We start from the raw sequence: 15,870 nt of genomic DNA on the forward strand, positions 1-15,870 counted from the left end.
CTCATCCATAGGGCGAAGGGTCCATCCCGTTGACCCCCAACACGAGTTTTCTCTGCACACACACATTTCATCCTTAATAGCCGAAAATAACAGTTCCAGTCCATTCTTTCTTTCTCCCAAGCTGCGGGTTTTGCCTAAATAAATGACAATCCAATCGATCACCAACCTCATTGGGCCAGGTGGGGTGAGACACAGGAAGGGGTCTCAGAGGAACGTCGGGCAGTTCATGGTAAGCACTCCCATCAATACGGAGACACCTGCCAACCTAGTCCTCTAACTACTGCCTGGCAATTACACCTGCACACAGCTACCGCTCAGGAGGCTGTGCGTGCACACACACACACACACGCACACACGCACGCACCACGCTGTGGGGTTTCCCCGCCTACAGCACAGACTGGCAGAAAACCAGGCAAAGGGCAGCGTCCTACCGAAAAGGCCGTGGGGCTCCGACTGGCGCCTCTCCGTGCTCCGGTTTGGGTCCTTGTGTTTCTTGTTCCCCCTGAGACTGCCGAAGCGTTTCATGGGTAGCGGTGGCCACAGGAGTAGCAGCAGGTGACCATACCAAGGCCCGCAGAACCCGTGTCAGCACCAGATGGCGGGGGGCCGGGAGAGCTGCAGCATCGGCCGGCAGGTGTGGGCCACCCAGCAGCTCAGCCACCGAGAGCTTAGAGACGCGGCTTGTGCTCAAGCGACAGCCCGGGGCCCTCACCCCAGCACGGCACGGGTCGCTCTCGGGGCCGGCGGCCACGGGACACGCAGGGCAAGCCCACTGCAGTCCTTCCTCGGAGGCTCGGAGAGAGAGCTCAGCCGTCCTCCCCGCCACACCTCCGGCCGCAGCGGTGGAGCAGCCCCTGTCCTTAAGTAGGCAAGACGCTGCCGCGGGTTTGTTTATGTAGTTGAGGTCAGCTGTGCGCTCAGACACTCCGGGACTCTTTGCTCCTTAAAATCAGAGAAGGAGGGAAGACTAAATAGGCAAACGGAGCCCAGGCTCGCCCGTCATGTGCAGATCCGCAGATGTCTCTTTAAAAAGACTGTAAAAGGAAACCGCCCTGTACAGACAATTCTTGGCCAGCGCACATTCCCATTATGACATGACATCACACAACTATTTTGATTCATGTGTTCCAGGGCTCCACGGGGTCAGGAGGCTCCGGCTGCTGCTCGGCGGAGAAGCCACAAGTCCCTGGGCTGGGAATCAGCTGAATCTATTTCAGCTCGATGAAAGATACAAGACCACCTGTGAGGTGGGGCAATGGGGCTGGGGGGAGGGGGGGCTCCGGAATTCAAGGGAAGGTTCTTCAGCAAATGCACAACTTGAGGCCCCGGCTTCTCAAGAATTGTGGCACGACAGAGCTTTTAGACAGACTCTAGTCCGTCCCCTTCCATCACAGACGGGGAAGTTGAGGCTCAGGAAGGTCCAAGGTCCTGTAGCTAACGGCAGAAGCAGGGCTAGAATTCTAATCTCCTTAACTCCTAAGGCAAACCCCGATCTAATAAAACACAACAAAAAAACTTTCTATGTGTTGTGTGACTAAAAACCGCTGTAAAAAGCTAAGACAGAAAAGTAATTTTTATCTTTAGAAAAATGTTTATTTATTTCTCTGGAGAGAGGGAGAGGGAGGGAGGGGCAGAGAGGGAGGGAGAGAGAGAACCCCAAGCAGACTCCACGCTGTCAGCGTAGAGCCCGACACGGGGCTCGAACCCACGAACAGTGAGATCGCGACCTGAGCTGAAACCAAGAGTTGGATGCTTAACTGCCTGAGCCACCCAGGCATTCTGAAAAATAATTTTTAAATTTAAAAAATTCTTTTTTTTTTTTTTTTTTTTTTTTTTTTTTTTGCTGATATCTACACTAGATTAAAGGGAAGTGACAGTATGTGTTACTAACCAGCTTCACGATCTTGAGACGTTACTTCCAATTTCTGGGCCTCAGTTTCCCCCTCTGTGAATCGCGACAAGACTCGATCCCATTAGGGTTTCATCTACTTCTAGAAGTCTACACTTCTAACGTCTGTTCGGTGTGCCTTTTCTTTCCTCCCGGGACTGATGGATAGAAACAGTGATCAGATATTTGTAGCAAGGATGCATGAATGAACAAGCAAAATAGTTTTGCCCTCAAGGAATTTGCAAACGACAATGATAAACCATAAAGCAATAGTGACTGCATAAAAAACAAAACAAAACAAAGCTGGATGCGTTCAACAGCGAGTGGCCAGCACGGACAATGAGTGCCATCAACGCAAATAGCCAGAGAGGCAATATGCATGGCCCCGCTTGGAAGGGAAAGCTTGAGTTGGCCTGGAGGGCTGGAGGGTCTGGAGGAAAGGAGAGAGGCCAGGCCAGGCCAGCACAGCCTCCCCAAACAAGGCGAGAGACCCCCCCCTCCAGCTGGGTCCCCCAAGGCACGAGAGGATCATCTCTGTTGCTAAATATGGCAGCACACACTCGCTGTGATTAAACTCTGAAAAAGACTGAGTAGGTAGGTTTTTCCCACTGAGATTTCCTTTTTTTTTTTTTTTTTTTTTTTTAATCTTACCAATTCAGCTCCTCACAGAAGTCGAAATGTTCTCCTGATTGGAAAAAAAAAAAAAAACAAAACAAACCAGAGCAGGGGTGCCTGGCTGGCTCAGTCGGTGGAGTGTGCAACTCTTGATCTCAGGGTCGTGAGGTCGAGCCCCACGCTGGGTGTGTAGATTACTTGAAAAGAAAAAATAAATTGGGGCACCTGGGTGGCTCAGTCGGTTAAGCCTGTGATGTCGGCTCAGGTCATGATCTCACGGTTCGTGGGTTCGAGCCCCCGCATCGGGCTCTGTGTTGGCAACTCAGAGCCCGGAGCCTGCTTCGGATTCTCTGCCTCCCTCTCTCTCCGCCCCTCCCCCACTTGCACTCTGTCTCTCTCTCAAAAATAAATAAACGTTTAAAAATTTTTTAAATAAAATGGTATTAATAACGCCTGCCCCACAGGACTGTGGGAAGGACAAAAGAAAATAATAACTGAGGTAGCCAGCACTCCAACCGCCATGGGGTAGGCGCTCGGCAAACAGGGTATATTATTTTACTGATTAAAATATAGTTCTTAGAGGACAAGAATGTCTTTGAATTATTCATAGCACTAATCCCCTCCATCAGCAACTGTCCTGTACATTTGGTAGAGGTTTAATCACCACTCGATGAGTGAGTGGCCACATAAACGAGGCACAGGACCATCGGGCAGGCCACAGTCACTGTTTATTTTCCACACGAATTTGCACTCGCTCACTTGCAGTCGCTAAACTCTGAAATGTGATCGCTTGCTACGTTCTTTATCGTATGGCACATGAATGGTGTACTGGCTTAGACAAAAACTTTTCATTTTCCTTTTGACCAAAGATGCTCCTTGGCTCTGAGCTGTCAGCACAGAGCCCGTGAATCCACGAACCGCGAGATCATGACCTGAGCCCAAGTTGGACGCTTAACCAACTGAGCCACCCGGGCGCTCCAATACCATTTTATTTAAAGACGAACGACCGAGTCAGAGAGGTGTCTTGACCCGGATCACACAACTAACAAGCTGGGAAAACCCACATTATCTGATTCCGAGATTTACGTCTTTGCACTGTCCCGAACTTTGTCATACACGTGCACAAGAAAATTCACCACCAGTGAGACAAGGGTCTGGGCAGTGCCCTAGGCTGAATCTTACGGGCCACACAGGACCACAGCGGACTGGAGTGATTCGGAAACGTTCTCTCTTCTCCCTTGCACTTTTTGATCGTTAGGCCGGAGAACTTACAGGAGAAAGAGAGAAGGGTCACGTTTGAAAGGCTCGATTCCCATCACCGTCCAGCCTGTGACACGGACCAGCCTGAGTCTGGGACACCTGGCTTGTCCCATGAGCGTGCCATGCTTTGGAAACACAACGCGGACCTGCTCGCCTCTCCCACAGATGCATGCAGGTTGCTGAGCAGAGAACCGGGGAGCCCTGTTGCTTTCTCTGCGCTGCAAGGCCGAGGCTCGCTGCTGTGCTCAGCTCTGGGCTCCACACTGCCCGAACTCGCTCAGCGGGAACGTCTGATGCCTTGTAGAGGGGCTTAAAGGATGTGGCAAAGAAGAAAGAAGAAAAGCATTACCCAGATCATTCAGGGCTACTGTTCTGCTAATGAGACGGTGACGGAATATTCTGGAAAGAAATGGTGGAGTTGGTCTGATTCAGCAAAAACGGGTTTGGCCCAGCATAGCTCCCTGTCCTGGGGGATGGGTCCTGGAAAGCTTGGGATGGAGGGAGCGGGGAAGCAGGTTTGAATGTAGCTTTCAGAAACCCTAGGTGACTTCAAGCATGACGGCCTTGACATGGACACAAATCCCCAAAGAGACCCTACCCACACCAACACGCACTTTGGACCTCACTCAAGATGTTCTTCCCAGGGTCAGTTTCACCCAGGGGCAGAGGAAAAGGCTGCTGGTGACATGGGATTTCCGAAACAGAAGCAGTGGTGTCCTGGGAAATGATGAGCAGGCCCAAGTCGGGGGGGCAGGGGGACGACTGGTTTGTGGTCTGCACGTTCTGTGGTGCAAATGCCCCAACAGTGGCCCGTTTCCAGGCACCAGTGCGGCATGGACAGACTTACAGAATTTCTAGAAGTGTAACAATTGGCTCACTCACCACTGGGGTCTGCCTGTTCAACTCACAGGCGCCTGAAATTCCTTAAACTGGGGACAGCACTGTTTATTCCACAAATAGAGGTAGATGCCGGTGCTCTGGGAGAGGGGACGCGTGCACGCTGCTGGTTAAGGGACCAAGGACCCTTCCTTCGGCATGCTGGCCGGGGCTGGGAGAGACGCCCATTCACGGGAGCACTAAAAATGCTGCCTTCCTCACCATTTCCATCAGCTGACGGTCTCAAACAAACCAGGGCAAAACCCCTTTATGCCAGAGTGATTCAGGTAGTGGGAAGACGTTCCGATGGAAACCTTTCCAGATGGGATTTTTTTCTAAGGGAAGGACTGGAAAAAAAAAAAGGGGGGGGGGGAACTAATGGCTTCCAAGATGAAACTGTATTTTAAAGATTTTTAGTTTTTTTAATTTTTAATGTTTATTTTTGACAGAGAGAGAGAGAGAGAGACAGAGAGAGCGCACGCACATATGGGGGAAGGGCAGAGGGAGAGGGAGACGCAGAATCCCAAGCAGGCTCCAGGCTCTGAGCTGTCAGCTCAGAGCCGGACGCGGGGCTCAAACCCACGAAGTGTGAGATCATGACCGGAGCCGAAGTCGGACGCTCAACAGACTGAGCCACACGGGCGCCCCTGGTACTGTGTTTTAAAATATATTTTTAAAGGACCTGCGTCTTTCTAGATGGTACTTTACAAATCACTTGCTGGGGCTACACCCAGAAGCCTGGCATAGGGACCAGGCAACTGGGGCAGAGGGGTTTTCGCACTTGGCCAAACGAGGCCTCCGGATCACCACTGAGCGAGTTCTGGGAGGTCTGGTGGGAGTACGGGTCTTGCCAATTGTGTCGTTTATTTCTGTTGTCGCTGTCCTTCTAGGTTTTCGGCGACAAACCGACACCTGACAGCCAGCAAAATAAAAAGGTGCTGAAGGGTGCTTCCTGGAGACGGGGCACGCCGTGAGCCTGCTTTGTTATTTTGTGTGTCTGTGTGTTTCTTCCCTCCGAAGCTGTACGGAACGCCTCTGGTCGTGGGAATCTTACCTGCTGGGGGAAACAGAATCGTACCGAGCGGGTGAGTTCTTCAGGCTGGCGCGTGGGCAGGGAGGTGGGCCCGGGAACAGAAGCCCGTTGTGACCTGTGCCCTCGGTCACCCCGGGGGTGGCATATCCTGACCTGGGGGGCATCGACTGATGCCCTTGGAGGCAAGGGGGGCTGTGCTGACGGGTCCCTGCCCTCCGTCAGCCAAAGCTCTGCACTCGCCCTACGGCCGCATCCTCAGGGTAGGGCTGAGGGCCACCGCATGACCACGGGGACTGGGTCTCTTTACCCCGATGTGTGCATTTTACTGGGCGGGCTGGTCTCTGCACATCTGAATATTGCACACCACTCAGAAGCCCGAGTGCGGAGGTGACAAGAGGCCCTGGGGGAGGCAGGGGAGGTGGAGAGGGGACATCGCGGGGGCCGCAGACAGGCCAGCAGGATCGTGCTCTCTCGCCACTGCTCCAGGAGGGCAGCAAACAGAAGCTCTCGCTCCTTCCCTGTGCCGGGCCGGCTGTTGCTCCGTGCGGGGAGCGTTGCCACGTTCACAGAGTTCCGACGTGTAAGACCCCTCCGGTGACCCTCGTGGCCCCACAACGCAGGTAATAAGCCAGTTCAGTCGTTGGAAGCTCTCAGCTGGTGAGCCGGGAGGCCTTGTTCCCTCGGCCTGGGGGCAGGTGCCAAGACGTGAGGCACCCGTCGTCGCAATGACCTGGTCCCATTCCAGGCTGCCGGCGGTGGCCCCAAGCAGGACTTGTGCTCTCTCTGCAGCGGACACCATGGTTGATGCTGACCTCTGCTCGTCACCCCCCCACCCTGTACACATAGGGGTGCGGCAGCAGGGGGCCCTGAGGGGGTCCTCACAGGGCCAGGCAGTCCTTGGAATACCCACAGGAGTGATCCCCCCCCGCCCCCGAAGCCCACCTACCTCTGGATTTCCAATTACATTAAAATACAGTTTTTTAAAGGCCAAAACCCTTGTCACCGAAGCCACTTGGGTACTGGGTCCTGTGCAGCTGCAAACAATTCCCCGAAATGGCCACAAGGGGCCCGGATGAGAGAGCGTCTGAAGACCGCCCTCACTAAAGGCACTTCATGCCTTTTGGACGGGTTCCCACAGCCCAGATGGCACCCCTCGAGCGCGCCCTCTCGCCGGATGAGCTCCCCGTGCAGACAGAAGCAGCCAGGGGACGGGCCCGGCTGCCACCAGGGGCCCCACCCCGTTAAGGGCGCCTTTCATCGGAACAGAGCGTGTAGACCGTTCCCAAAGCTCCGCGCTCAGGACTTCCCCACCACGCTGGGAGGTAGGAGGCCAGCCCGCACGATCCGATTTAAGAAACAAAAAGAAATGGAGACTCCGAGAAAATGACGTGTCCAGGATCCCGCCAGAGGGTCAGGGGTGGGGCTGGGGGGCTAGACGTGGGGTCGCCGGGCCCCCCGTTCAGGGGCACTGAGGTCCTCAGGTCGCCTCTTCTCTGTCGGGATGTGGGAAGAGTAAATAAGGACACTTCAATGGGAAATTGACTCCGAACCCTTCGAGGATCATGTGACAGTACCTGAAAAGCACCCAGATCCCTTGAAGGGCCGTGAGCCAAACAAAATCCCATTATGTAAGAGGGCAGCGGGTCCCCCCCTGGAGCCGAGCGGGAGCACATATTTGCTAACACCCTCCTGCTGGTTGCAAAATACTGGGTCGTGTTTCACGGAAAGTTCTAAAGGTCACCGTGGCACTTGACTCTGAGTGAGGCTGCCATGTCACCTCACCGGGGCCTTCCGTGTCCCCTCCCGGAGCTGTTGATGAGGCGGAGGCCCTGGAGAGCGACAGCCCCACCGTGACTCAGGCCCCCGTGCCTCCTGCCCTCCACCCCTCACCCCCGCCCCCACGAGCAGGAGTGTGGAGACTCCGGTGTGAGTGGAGTCCAACTTGATTTTTTGGGTAAAGACAAACCCCCTCAGCCTGAACAGTTCCACTCACACCAGTGACGTCAAAACCCGGTGACAACAGGAATGCCAACTTGAAAAATACAGGGGAGTACAGAAAAAGTGGAAAAAACAATGGCAGTAATTATTTTTAGCATGCCCAAGGGCAGCACCCAAAAGTATGAATCCCTAGATGTTCTTAAAGTCTTCAGGGGGCATCGGGGGGCCTTGGGGGGGGGGTCCTCATGGGGCCAGACCGTCCTTGGAATACCCACAGGAGCGATCCCCCCTGAGACCCACCTACCTCTGGATTTCCAATTACAGAGCCCCCTCCCCCCACAGTGGGGGCCTTACCTAACCCCTCCTCGTGGCCCTTGCAGTCCCTGGGGGTCTCTCTGCCAGGCCAAGGGCTGTGAAGGTGCCAGAGACCAGAGCAGCTCCTAACTGCAGGACTCAGAGGGGCCAGGGTGAGCCCAGAGCTCAAGGACTGAAGAGTAACAGCTCTCAAAAATTAGACTCCAAAGATTATAGAGGCCAAGCACCATTTTCCAGAACCCGGGCCTCCTCAAAGAAGGTGACCCCAGCTGCTTTTCCACTCCCTTCATCTGGGTGAAGCCACTAGTTTAAAATACGACACCTGCGGGGCGCCTGGGGGGCTCAGTCGGTTGACCGTCTGACCTCGGCTCAGCGCGTGATCTCGCGGTTCGTGGGTTCGAGCCCCGCATCGGGCTCTGTGCTGACAGCTGGGAGCCTGGAGCCTGCTCCGGATTCTGTGTCTCCCTCTCTCTGCCCCTCCCCTGCTCGTGCTCTCTCTCTCTCTCTCTAAAATAACATTAAAAAAAAATTAAAATACGAGACATGAGCTGAAGTCTGCCTTTCATTGATTTCGTGAAATATGTTAAAAACAAGACGGTAAGCAGGAAGGCTGAAGATACCTTGGGTCAAACAAAGGCCCCTAAAGCAACGCAGGCTCACCTATCGGCATGCGATTTTGAGCCATCTAGTTTACTCTTCCACGTTCCGCCCATAAAAGAGACCGCAACACAACCCGAGCCCCCCGCACGGAAGTTTTGAGGGACTCAGACGAGATTAAATATCTTGAAAGCTGCGGAGCACTTCACAGGCGGGCAGGATCGTCTCACCCTTCAGGCGGCTCTGAGCGCTGGCTCAGACTCCGTGTGCCTCAAGGACATCATGGGGAAAACCGCAGCAGCAGCAGAGCCTTGGTGACGGAAGGGCACCTCCTCGGGCTGGCTGCCTGGGCTGTGCATCAGGGGACGGTGCCGGACCGGCCTGGCCGGGCAGGTGTTGGGACGTGTGCTGGGAGGGGCTCGGCTGCGGTCCCCGCACCCGATCTAGACCCAGAAGTCAGAAGTAATTGGGACAAAACCCTGCTCATCAGCCCTAACCCTCAAAGCCCAGGCATTTCTTTTTTTCTTGAGCGAAGAACCAAGGGACGTTGCTCCTAATAATTTACTCTTTTTAACCACACACACAAAGAACGCTGGTTCTCGGCAGCACTTTGCGATGGGAGGGCGGGGGGCGCTATTCAGGGAAGAACACGGACTGCCGTGGAGCGGGTAGCTGGGACAAGAAAGGAGGTGTGGAGGGTAAGAAGAGGGCAGTCAGAAGCCCTCACGATCCAGAACCCAGTCCCTGTGTCTCAGTGCCAGCCGGCTGGAATATGCTGGCGTGCATCACGGGGCAATCTGGTGAGGACCCTAAATCATCTGCAGACGGTGACATTGTATTTCGTATCTTTTGGATAAGAACGCCGCAAAGTGCATAACGCACCTAACACTTAAAAAGATGCATGGTTTTGGTGCTCAGTGGTTTAAGTTTCTAAATTTCTAAAAAAAATTTTTAAAGTTTATTTATTTTGAGAGAGACAGAGACAGCATGAGCAGGGGAGGGGCAGAGAGAGAGAGAGAGAGAGAGAGAGAATCCCAAGCAGGCTCCACGCTTTCAGTACAGAGCCCGATATAGGGCTCGAACTCACGAAATCGTGAGATCAGAACCTGAGTCGAAACTGAGAGTTGGACACTTAACCGACTGAGCCACCAAGGCGCCCCCTGAGCCACCCAGGCGTCTCGAGTGGTTTAAGTTTCAAACATCTACAACGTTGACTTATGTGGCTGGTTTACTTCTTGATATTGACAAAATATAAAAATGCCATTCTGTAATTTAGATCGTTCGCTAATTCGGATTGGCTTTATCCCAAATTAGTCACATGTTACTATACTCACTGACATCATTCACCTCAACTCCTTCCTTTTCCTGAAAAATTTTAAAAGTTTATTTATTTTTGAGAGAGAGACAGTGTGAGTGGGGGAGGGGCAGAGAGAGAGAGAGAGAGAGAGAGAGAGAGAATCCCAAGCAGGTTCCCACACCGCCAGCACAGAGCCTGATGCGGGGCTTGATCTCATGAAACCGTGAGATCATGACCTGAACCAAAATCAAGAGTCGGATGCCTAACTGACTGAGACCCCCACGTGCCCCATCAACTCCCTTTCTAACTAAGGCATTATTCTAAGAGGGTGATAATGGCTCTTGGGGACGGCTACTACTATTTTTTATATATAAAGTGCAGATATCCACATAGTACATAAATAACATATGGTACATCCATTCTATTAAAGTTGCCTGGGGGTGATTAGAAACAAATGTCTAAGAAACCTCTTTGTGGGGATGATAAAAAGAAAAGGTTGATTAATTTAAAAAAGGAAAGCAAAGGGAAATTGGAAGGGGCACCTGGGTGGCTTAGTCCGTTGAGCGTCCGACTTCGGCTCAGGTCATGATCCCACAGTTCGTGGGTTGGAGCCCCGCATCGGGCTCTGTGCTGATGGCTCAGAGCCTGGAGCCTGCTTTGGATTCTCTCTCTCTCCCTCTCCTCTCTCTGCTTTGGATTCTCCCTCTCTCCCTCTCTCTCTGCTCCTCCCCCTCTCTCACTCTGTCTCTCTCTCTCTCTCTCTCTCAAAAATAAATAAACATTAAAAAAAGAAGGGGAATTAGAAGATATGGGGGAGTAAGTATTCATCATCCACCACGATGAGACAGTATACAAGCTTTGACATTGATAAGCCATAAAATAGCTGAATATGTACACAATTTTAAAAGGTCACATTTGGGTTTGGGTGGAGTGGCATGGGAGATCACTGCCTTTCAGTATCTATCATTTTGAACTGGTTTTTTTCTTCAATCATGCGATTGAAGGGCTTCACTGAAAACTAAAACGTAAAGAGGATAAAACAAAATGAAATACAAACAAGAAAATCTAGTAAATGGTGATCAGTATCTCCAGCAGGAAAAAGCAGCAAGGTGCATTCTCAGTAAATTGCTTCAGCAAAAGCTAAAAAAAGAAAAGAGAAGTGTTGAGAAACACCGTTGTGAGCAGCAGCGTGAAGAAAGATCACCTCCTGGCATGCATGCCATCTGGCTTTTATCTCTTATCGCTGGCCCAGAGGCGGGAGATTAGCTGGAAACATTATCCAGCCCTCCCCCAACGAGGAGAATGTGCTAATTCACCAATGTTCCAGAGGGTGGCTTCCTGCCCTTTAGAGGACTCGGTCGAGGGTCCTCGCAGGATCAGAGGGTAAGGAGGAAGGTGGGAGGTTCTCCTCACAGAGGCCTAGGAGTCACAACAGCAGCACAGCAGTGTGTCTTTATAGATGTCCCCACCGAGCGGAAACGTTCGAAAGAAACTAGACCTACGGCAGTGGAGCAAGGGGGTCTGCGATAGAGCATGAAACTTAGAAATGATCCAGAGAATCTGCTGTCTTTGCTCTCCCCTCACTGGAGGCTTGAAGGGGATGGTCAGACCCTGAGTCAGCCTGTCATGACTTGGTGACAATGAGGCAGTCCCCTACGCCATCAGTCTGTCCTGTCGTCTCCTGTCCCGGGAGAGAGTCGCTCCTCAGAATCAATGAGGTGTGGCCACTGGCACTTCTCTGCCGCTCCCCCCCCCACCCCCCAGCCCCCACTTCATTTCAAAAAGTCTAGTGTCCAGGTATGTTTGGTCATCAAAACTTTGCTGTCATCAAAAGTAGTAGTTTTTGTACAGCAAAGGACACGATCAAGGGGTGAAAAGGCAGCCCCCGGAAAGGGAGAAGAAATCCACAAAGGACGCGTCTGGTGAGTGTCTACCGCCCGGAATGTCAAAAGAGCTTCTACAATCCAGCAGCAAAAAGACAACCCAATGAAAAAAATGAGTAGACCTGGCCCCGAAGAAGAGACACAAATGGCCAACAAGCGCACGAGAAGATGCCCGACGTCCTTAGGGAGTGGCGAGTCAAAGCCCCCGTCACCACCTCGCAGCCACGAGGACGGCCACAGTAACAAGGACGATGACCACAAGTGGAAAGTTGCAAGCGTTGGAGAGGATGTAGAGAAACTGGACGCCTCACACAATCCTGGTGGGAACACACAATGGTGCAGCCGCCGTGGAAGACCGCCTGGCTATTCCTCACCAAGTTAAACAAGGAAACGGCAAAGGACCTGGGAACTCCACGCCTAGTCTCTACCCAAAACAATTGAAAACAGGTGTTCAGACATGAACTTGGACGTGAATGCTCACAGCAGCGTCGTTCACAGCGGCCAAAAGGCGGAAACCACCCAAAGCGTCCGTGGACAAACAAGACGTGGTCTGTCCGTACAATGGGACATTATTCATCCACAGAAAAGAATGAAGCTCTGATACCTGCTACGTCATGGATGAACCTTCAAAACAGCATGCGCCGTGGAAGAGGCCAGACACAGAAGGTTACGTTTTGTATGATTCTACTTACGCAGAGTGTGCAGAAGAAGAAAATCCAAAGAGACAGAACACAGATGGGTGTTGCCCGAGCTGGGGGGCGGGGAGGGGGGGGAGGTTGGGAGTTGTGGGTATAAGGTTTCCATGTGGGGCGATGAAAAAGTTCTGAAACTAGGTGGTGGTGAAGGTCACACGGCAACGTGAACGGACTTACGCCTCTGAACGGTACGCTTTAAAGTGATTAAGAAGGCAACTGATACGTTGTGTGTATTTTACCACACAAAAAAGAGTCAAGCCATGCGGATACTAGAGGAAAATATTCGTGAATTCCTCGACAAACTGGATTTGGGGGAAGGCTTTGTATTGATGTCTAAGTGCTTTTACTACCGTCCAAGGGCCATTTCCGTGTCTCTTGAGAACCCTCTATTCGTCCATACAATGGGACGGTTGTATGGGACGGCTGCCATATTGGCTCAAGGATATCATCTGTGTATTTTTTTCTACAGCCACATAGCACTCTGCTGGGTGGATGTACCTTCTTCCTTGGATCCACCCGCTCTCCTAGATGTGAGCATATCTCCAGTGTGTCTGCTCAGAGGACCTAAAGGCAGCGATGCTCCAATAGCCTGGAGCACATTTAGCGCCTAGATCCCATTTCTAAATACTACTGGCCACTGGACGTAATGAGGGCCCTTTGGAGAAATGGCTGATTCCAGGCCAGGGCAGGGAAAGGACACGATGAGGCTCGAACACTTTGCTGCACCAGCAAGTAAGGCAGTGTTTCTGCCACAACAATGGGGACGGTCACAGGAAACAGGGACCTGCCTGAGGGGCTCCTGCTGGCCAAGTCCGGGACAACTCAAACATCAAAATATGATCGTGACAAACCAAATCGTTGACTGAAACAGGAATCCGTGAGTACATACATACATATATGTCCACACACACACACACACACACACACACACACACACAGAGAAAAGGAGATTTCCTTCCTGAGTGCAATTCCAATCAATCGGCATAGAATTAGTGATAAAATCAGACCGTATCACCTTTTGGCCACCACCCTGATCATAATTCAGGCAAGGCTAGTCAACTGGTGTTAAAACTAGCAAATGAAGAGGCGTCCGGGTGGCTCAGTCCGTTAAGCGGCTGACTTCGGCTCAGGTCACGATCTCACCGCTCATGAGTTTGAGCCCCGCGTTGGGCTCTGTGCTGACAGCTCAGGGCCTGGAGCCTGCTTCAGATTCTGGGTCTCCCTCTTTCTCTGCCCCTCCCCTGCTCGTTCTCTCTCTCTCTCAAAAATAAACATTAAAAATAAAAGAAAAACCTAGCAAGTGGAAGTTTGGTGACAAAGAAGATATTTACAGAACTCCCCAAATCACTCCCCATGAAATATTTATTGCTTACAAAGGGAAAGATAATAATTTAAAAAAATGTTCACTTATTTTTGAGAGAGAGTGAGCGAGCATGAGTGGGGATGGGGCAGAGAGAGAGAGAGAGAGGGAGACAGAGATTCCCCAGCAGGCTCCATGCTGTCAGCAGAGAGCCTGACGTAGGGCTCGAACTCATGAACCATGAGATCATGACCTGAGCCTAAGTCAGACATTTAACTGGCCACCCAGGTGCCCCCCAAATAGCAATTTAATTGGGATCTTACTGTGGCAGACACTTCCCTTAACCAAGTGATTAGTCAGCATCAGCAGGGATGGGTCAGAGTGACATCACCTGCTTCCCACTGTGATGCCGGGACAGGACACGAGACGCGGACACTGCCCGACCAGGGAACCCGCATCTAGGCGTAAGGACGTGTCAGGCCAACCCCACGTGAAGCGGTCTACACAATGAACAGCTTGTGGTCTTGGAAAATGCTGAGATGGTGAAAGACAAGACAGAGAGTTGCTCCGGATGAAGACAGTCGGAGGAGAGAGGAGAATCAAATGCAATGCTTCACTGGGGGTTTCCTCCTCCAAAAGATGTTATTGAGGTAATTTGTGAATGGTGAATAAAGCCTGCGCTTTAGCGAATACTACCGGATGAATGTCAATTTCCCGATTTTGATAAGTAAACTCTACTTTGGAGAATGTGCTCATTTGAATGAAACACGCTCTGAAGTATTTAGGGGTAAAGGGACATTATGCCTGCAGCTTATTCTCGATGGTTCAGATTTCATACAAACACGTGCACAAATATTTACATATTCGGTGGGGGGCGGGGGGTGCGATACAAGCCAATGTGCTAAAATAAAATGTTCGCGCCGGGGAATCGGGATGAAGGGTACGTGAGAATTCTCTGTACTATGTTTGCAACTTTTCCGTAAGTCTGAAATTGCCAACATGAAATGTTACTTTCACCGAGGAATTAAGAAAGCGGCGCGGCCAGAACGCAGGGTCCCTTAGCCTCTCCCCCCACCGTGGCCCACCATCACGGTTCTCCGAGGGAAAGGAGACTCTTCTGGAAACCTCCCCTTGCCTTTGCCCAAAGAACAGCAACCTCCCCTTATAATAATAACCCGGCAGCCCAGCCCAGGCTGGCGCCCTCACTGGCACCTTTCAGGGACACCTGCATGATCGCCAGCAGAGGGCGCTCTCCCAGGGGACCCACGCTAGGTGCCAGGCCACATAGCTCTGCAATGTGTTGGCTGAACTTTTCAGGAAACTTGGATGCCACGCATACTTTTCCTTTCTTTGTGGGTAGGCAAGATGAGTCACGTTTTTCTGAAGTCGGCTCGGCCCCAGGATTCAGTCTCACCAGCTGCCCCGATCCAGAAAGCTCCAGCAGTGGCCGGTGAGCCCTGCCCTGGCTTTGGCTGAGCCAGGGCGGCCGGGTGGGGAGGGGGGAGGGCGGACTGAGGATGGGATGCAGGGCGCAGGAGCACAGCCAAGCCAGGGAAAGCCTTAGTTAGCCAGGCGCGGCGTAAAACAGACCCGAGACGGGAACTGGCATGCAGGACTCGTATTTGGGGATCAACACCCGCCACGAGGAAAGCAAGGAGGCAGGCTTGGGCCTCACGTGACACTGAGAGGCCACGCAGACCCGGTGAGGCCCCCACAGAGAGTTCGGGAGCTGGGGCGACCCCTCAGAGCTGCCCTGAGGGGGGCGAGGGGGCCAGCCCTCCACAGCCACTCCCTGCCCAGCTGTCAGGTGCAGTCCTGCTTCGGAAGGGGGGCGACGCTGTGGGGAGGGGGGGGGGCTCTCCGTCGTCGTCGCAGCCAGCAGCGTGGGGACCGAGCCCCCTCACTTCTGAAGGGGAAACCGGGAGGTACGGCACGGTGTCTGTCCATCACTGGGACCCACGGTGGCAGAGGCCAGGTGGGCTGGCCATGAGAGGAGCTCAGAGCCAGCCAAGGGCCAGGGTGTGGACGACGCGGCGAGACCGGATTTGCGGGATGGAGAAGGGGGCGAGACGGGGTCGCCTGGGAGGGGGGGCTCAGTCGGTTCCTGCGGGCCGCCTGCTTTTATAAATAAAGATTTATTGGAACGCGGTTTACATTTTGTCTGTGGCTTCGT

General features: G+C 52.7%; 1 protein-coding gene across 6 annotated transcripts in view; it reads right to left on the reverse strand.

Moving 5' to 3' along the window:
* PRKAG2 (protein kinase AMP-activated non-catalytic subunit gamma 2) overlaps positions 1-15,870 on the reverse strand; it is a 263,354-nt gene that overhangs the window by 147,834 nt on the left and 99,650 nt on the right. Inside the window, exon 1 of one of the 6 annotated variants that reach the window (XM_045496236.1) lies at positions 432-1,020. The exons of the other annotated variants lie outside the window; for them this stretch is intronic. Within the exon in view, the coding sequence (XP_045352192.1) occupies positions 432-525 (94 nt within the window). The 5' untranslated portion in view covers positions 526-1,020. Of the gene's footprint in view, positions 1-431; positions 1,021-15,870 lie in introns of those variants that run through there. 6 annotated transcript variants of the gene reach the window in all.

This window comes from Leopardus geoffroyi, chromosome A2 (assembly GCF_018350155.1).
Source record: "Leopardus geoffroyi isolate Oge1 chromosome A2, O.geoffroyi_Oge1_pat1.0, whole genome shotgun sequence".
NCBI lineage: Eukaryota > Metazoa > Chordata > Mammalia > Carnivora > Felidae > Leopardus > Leopardus geoffroyi.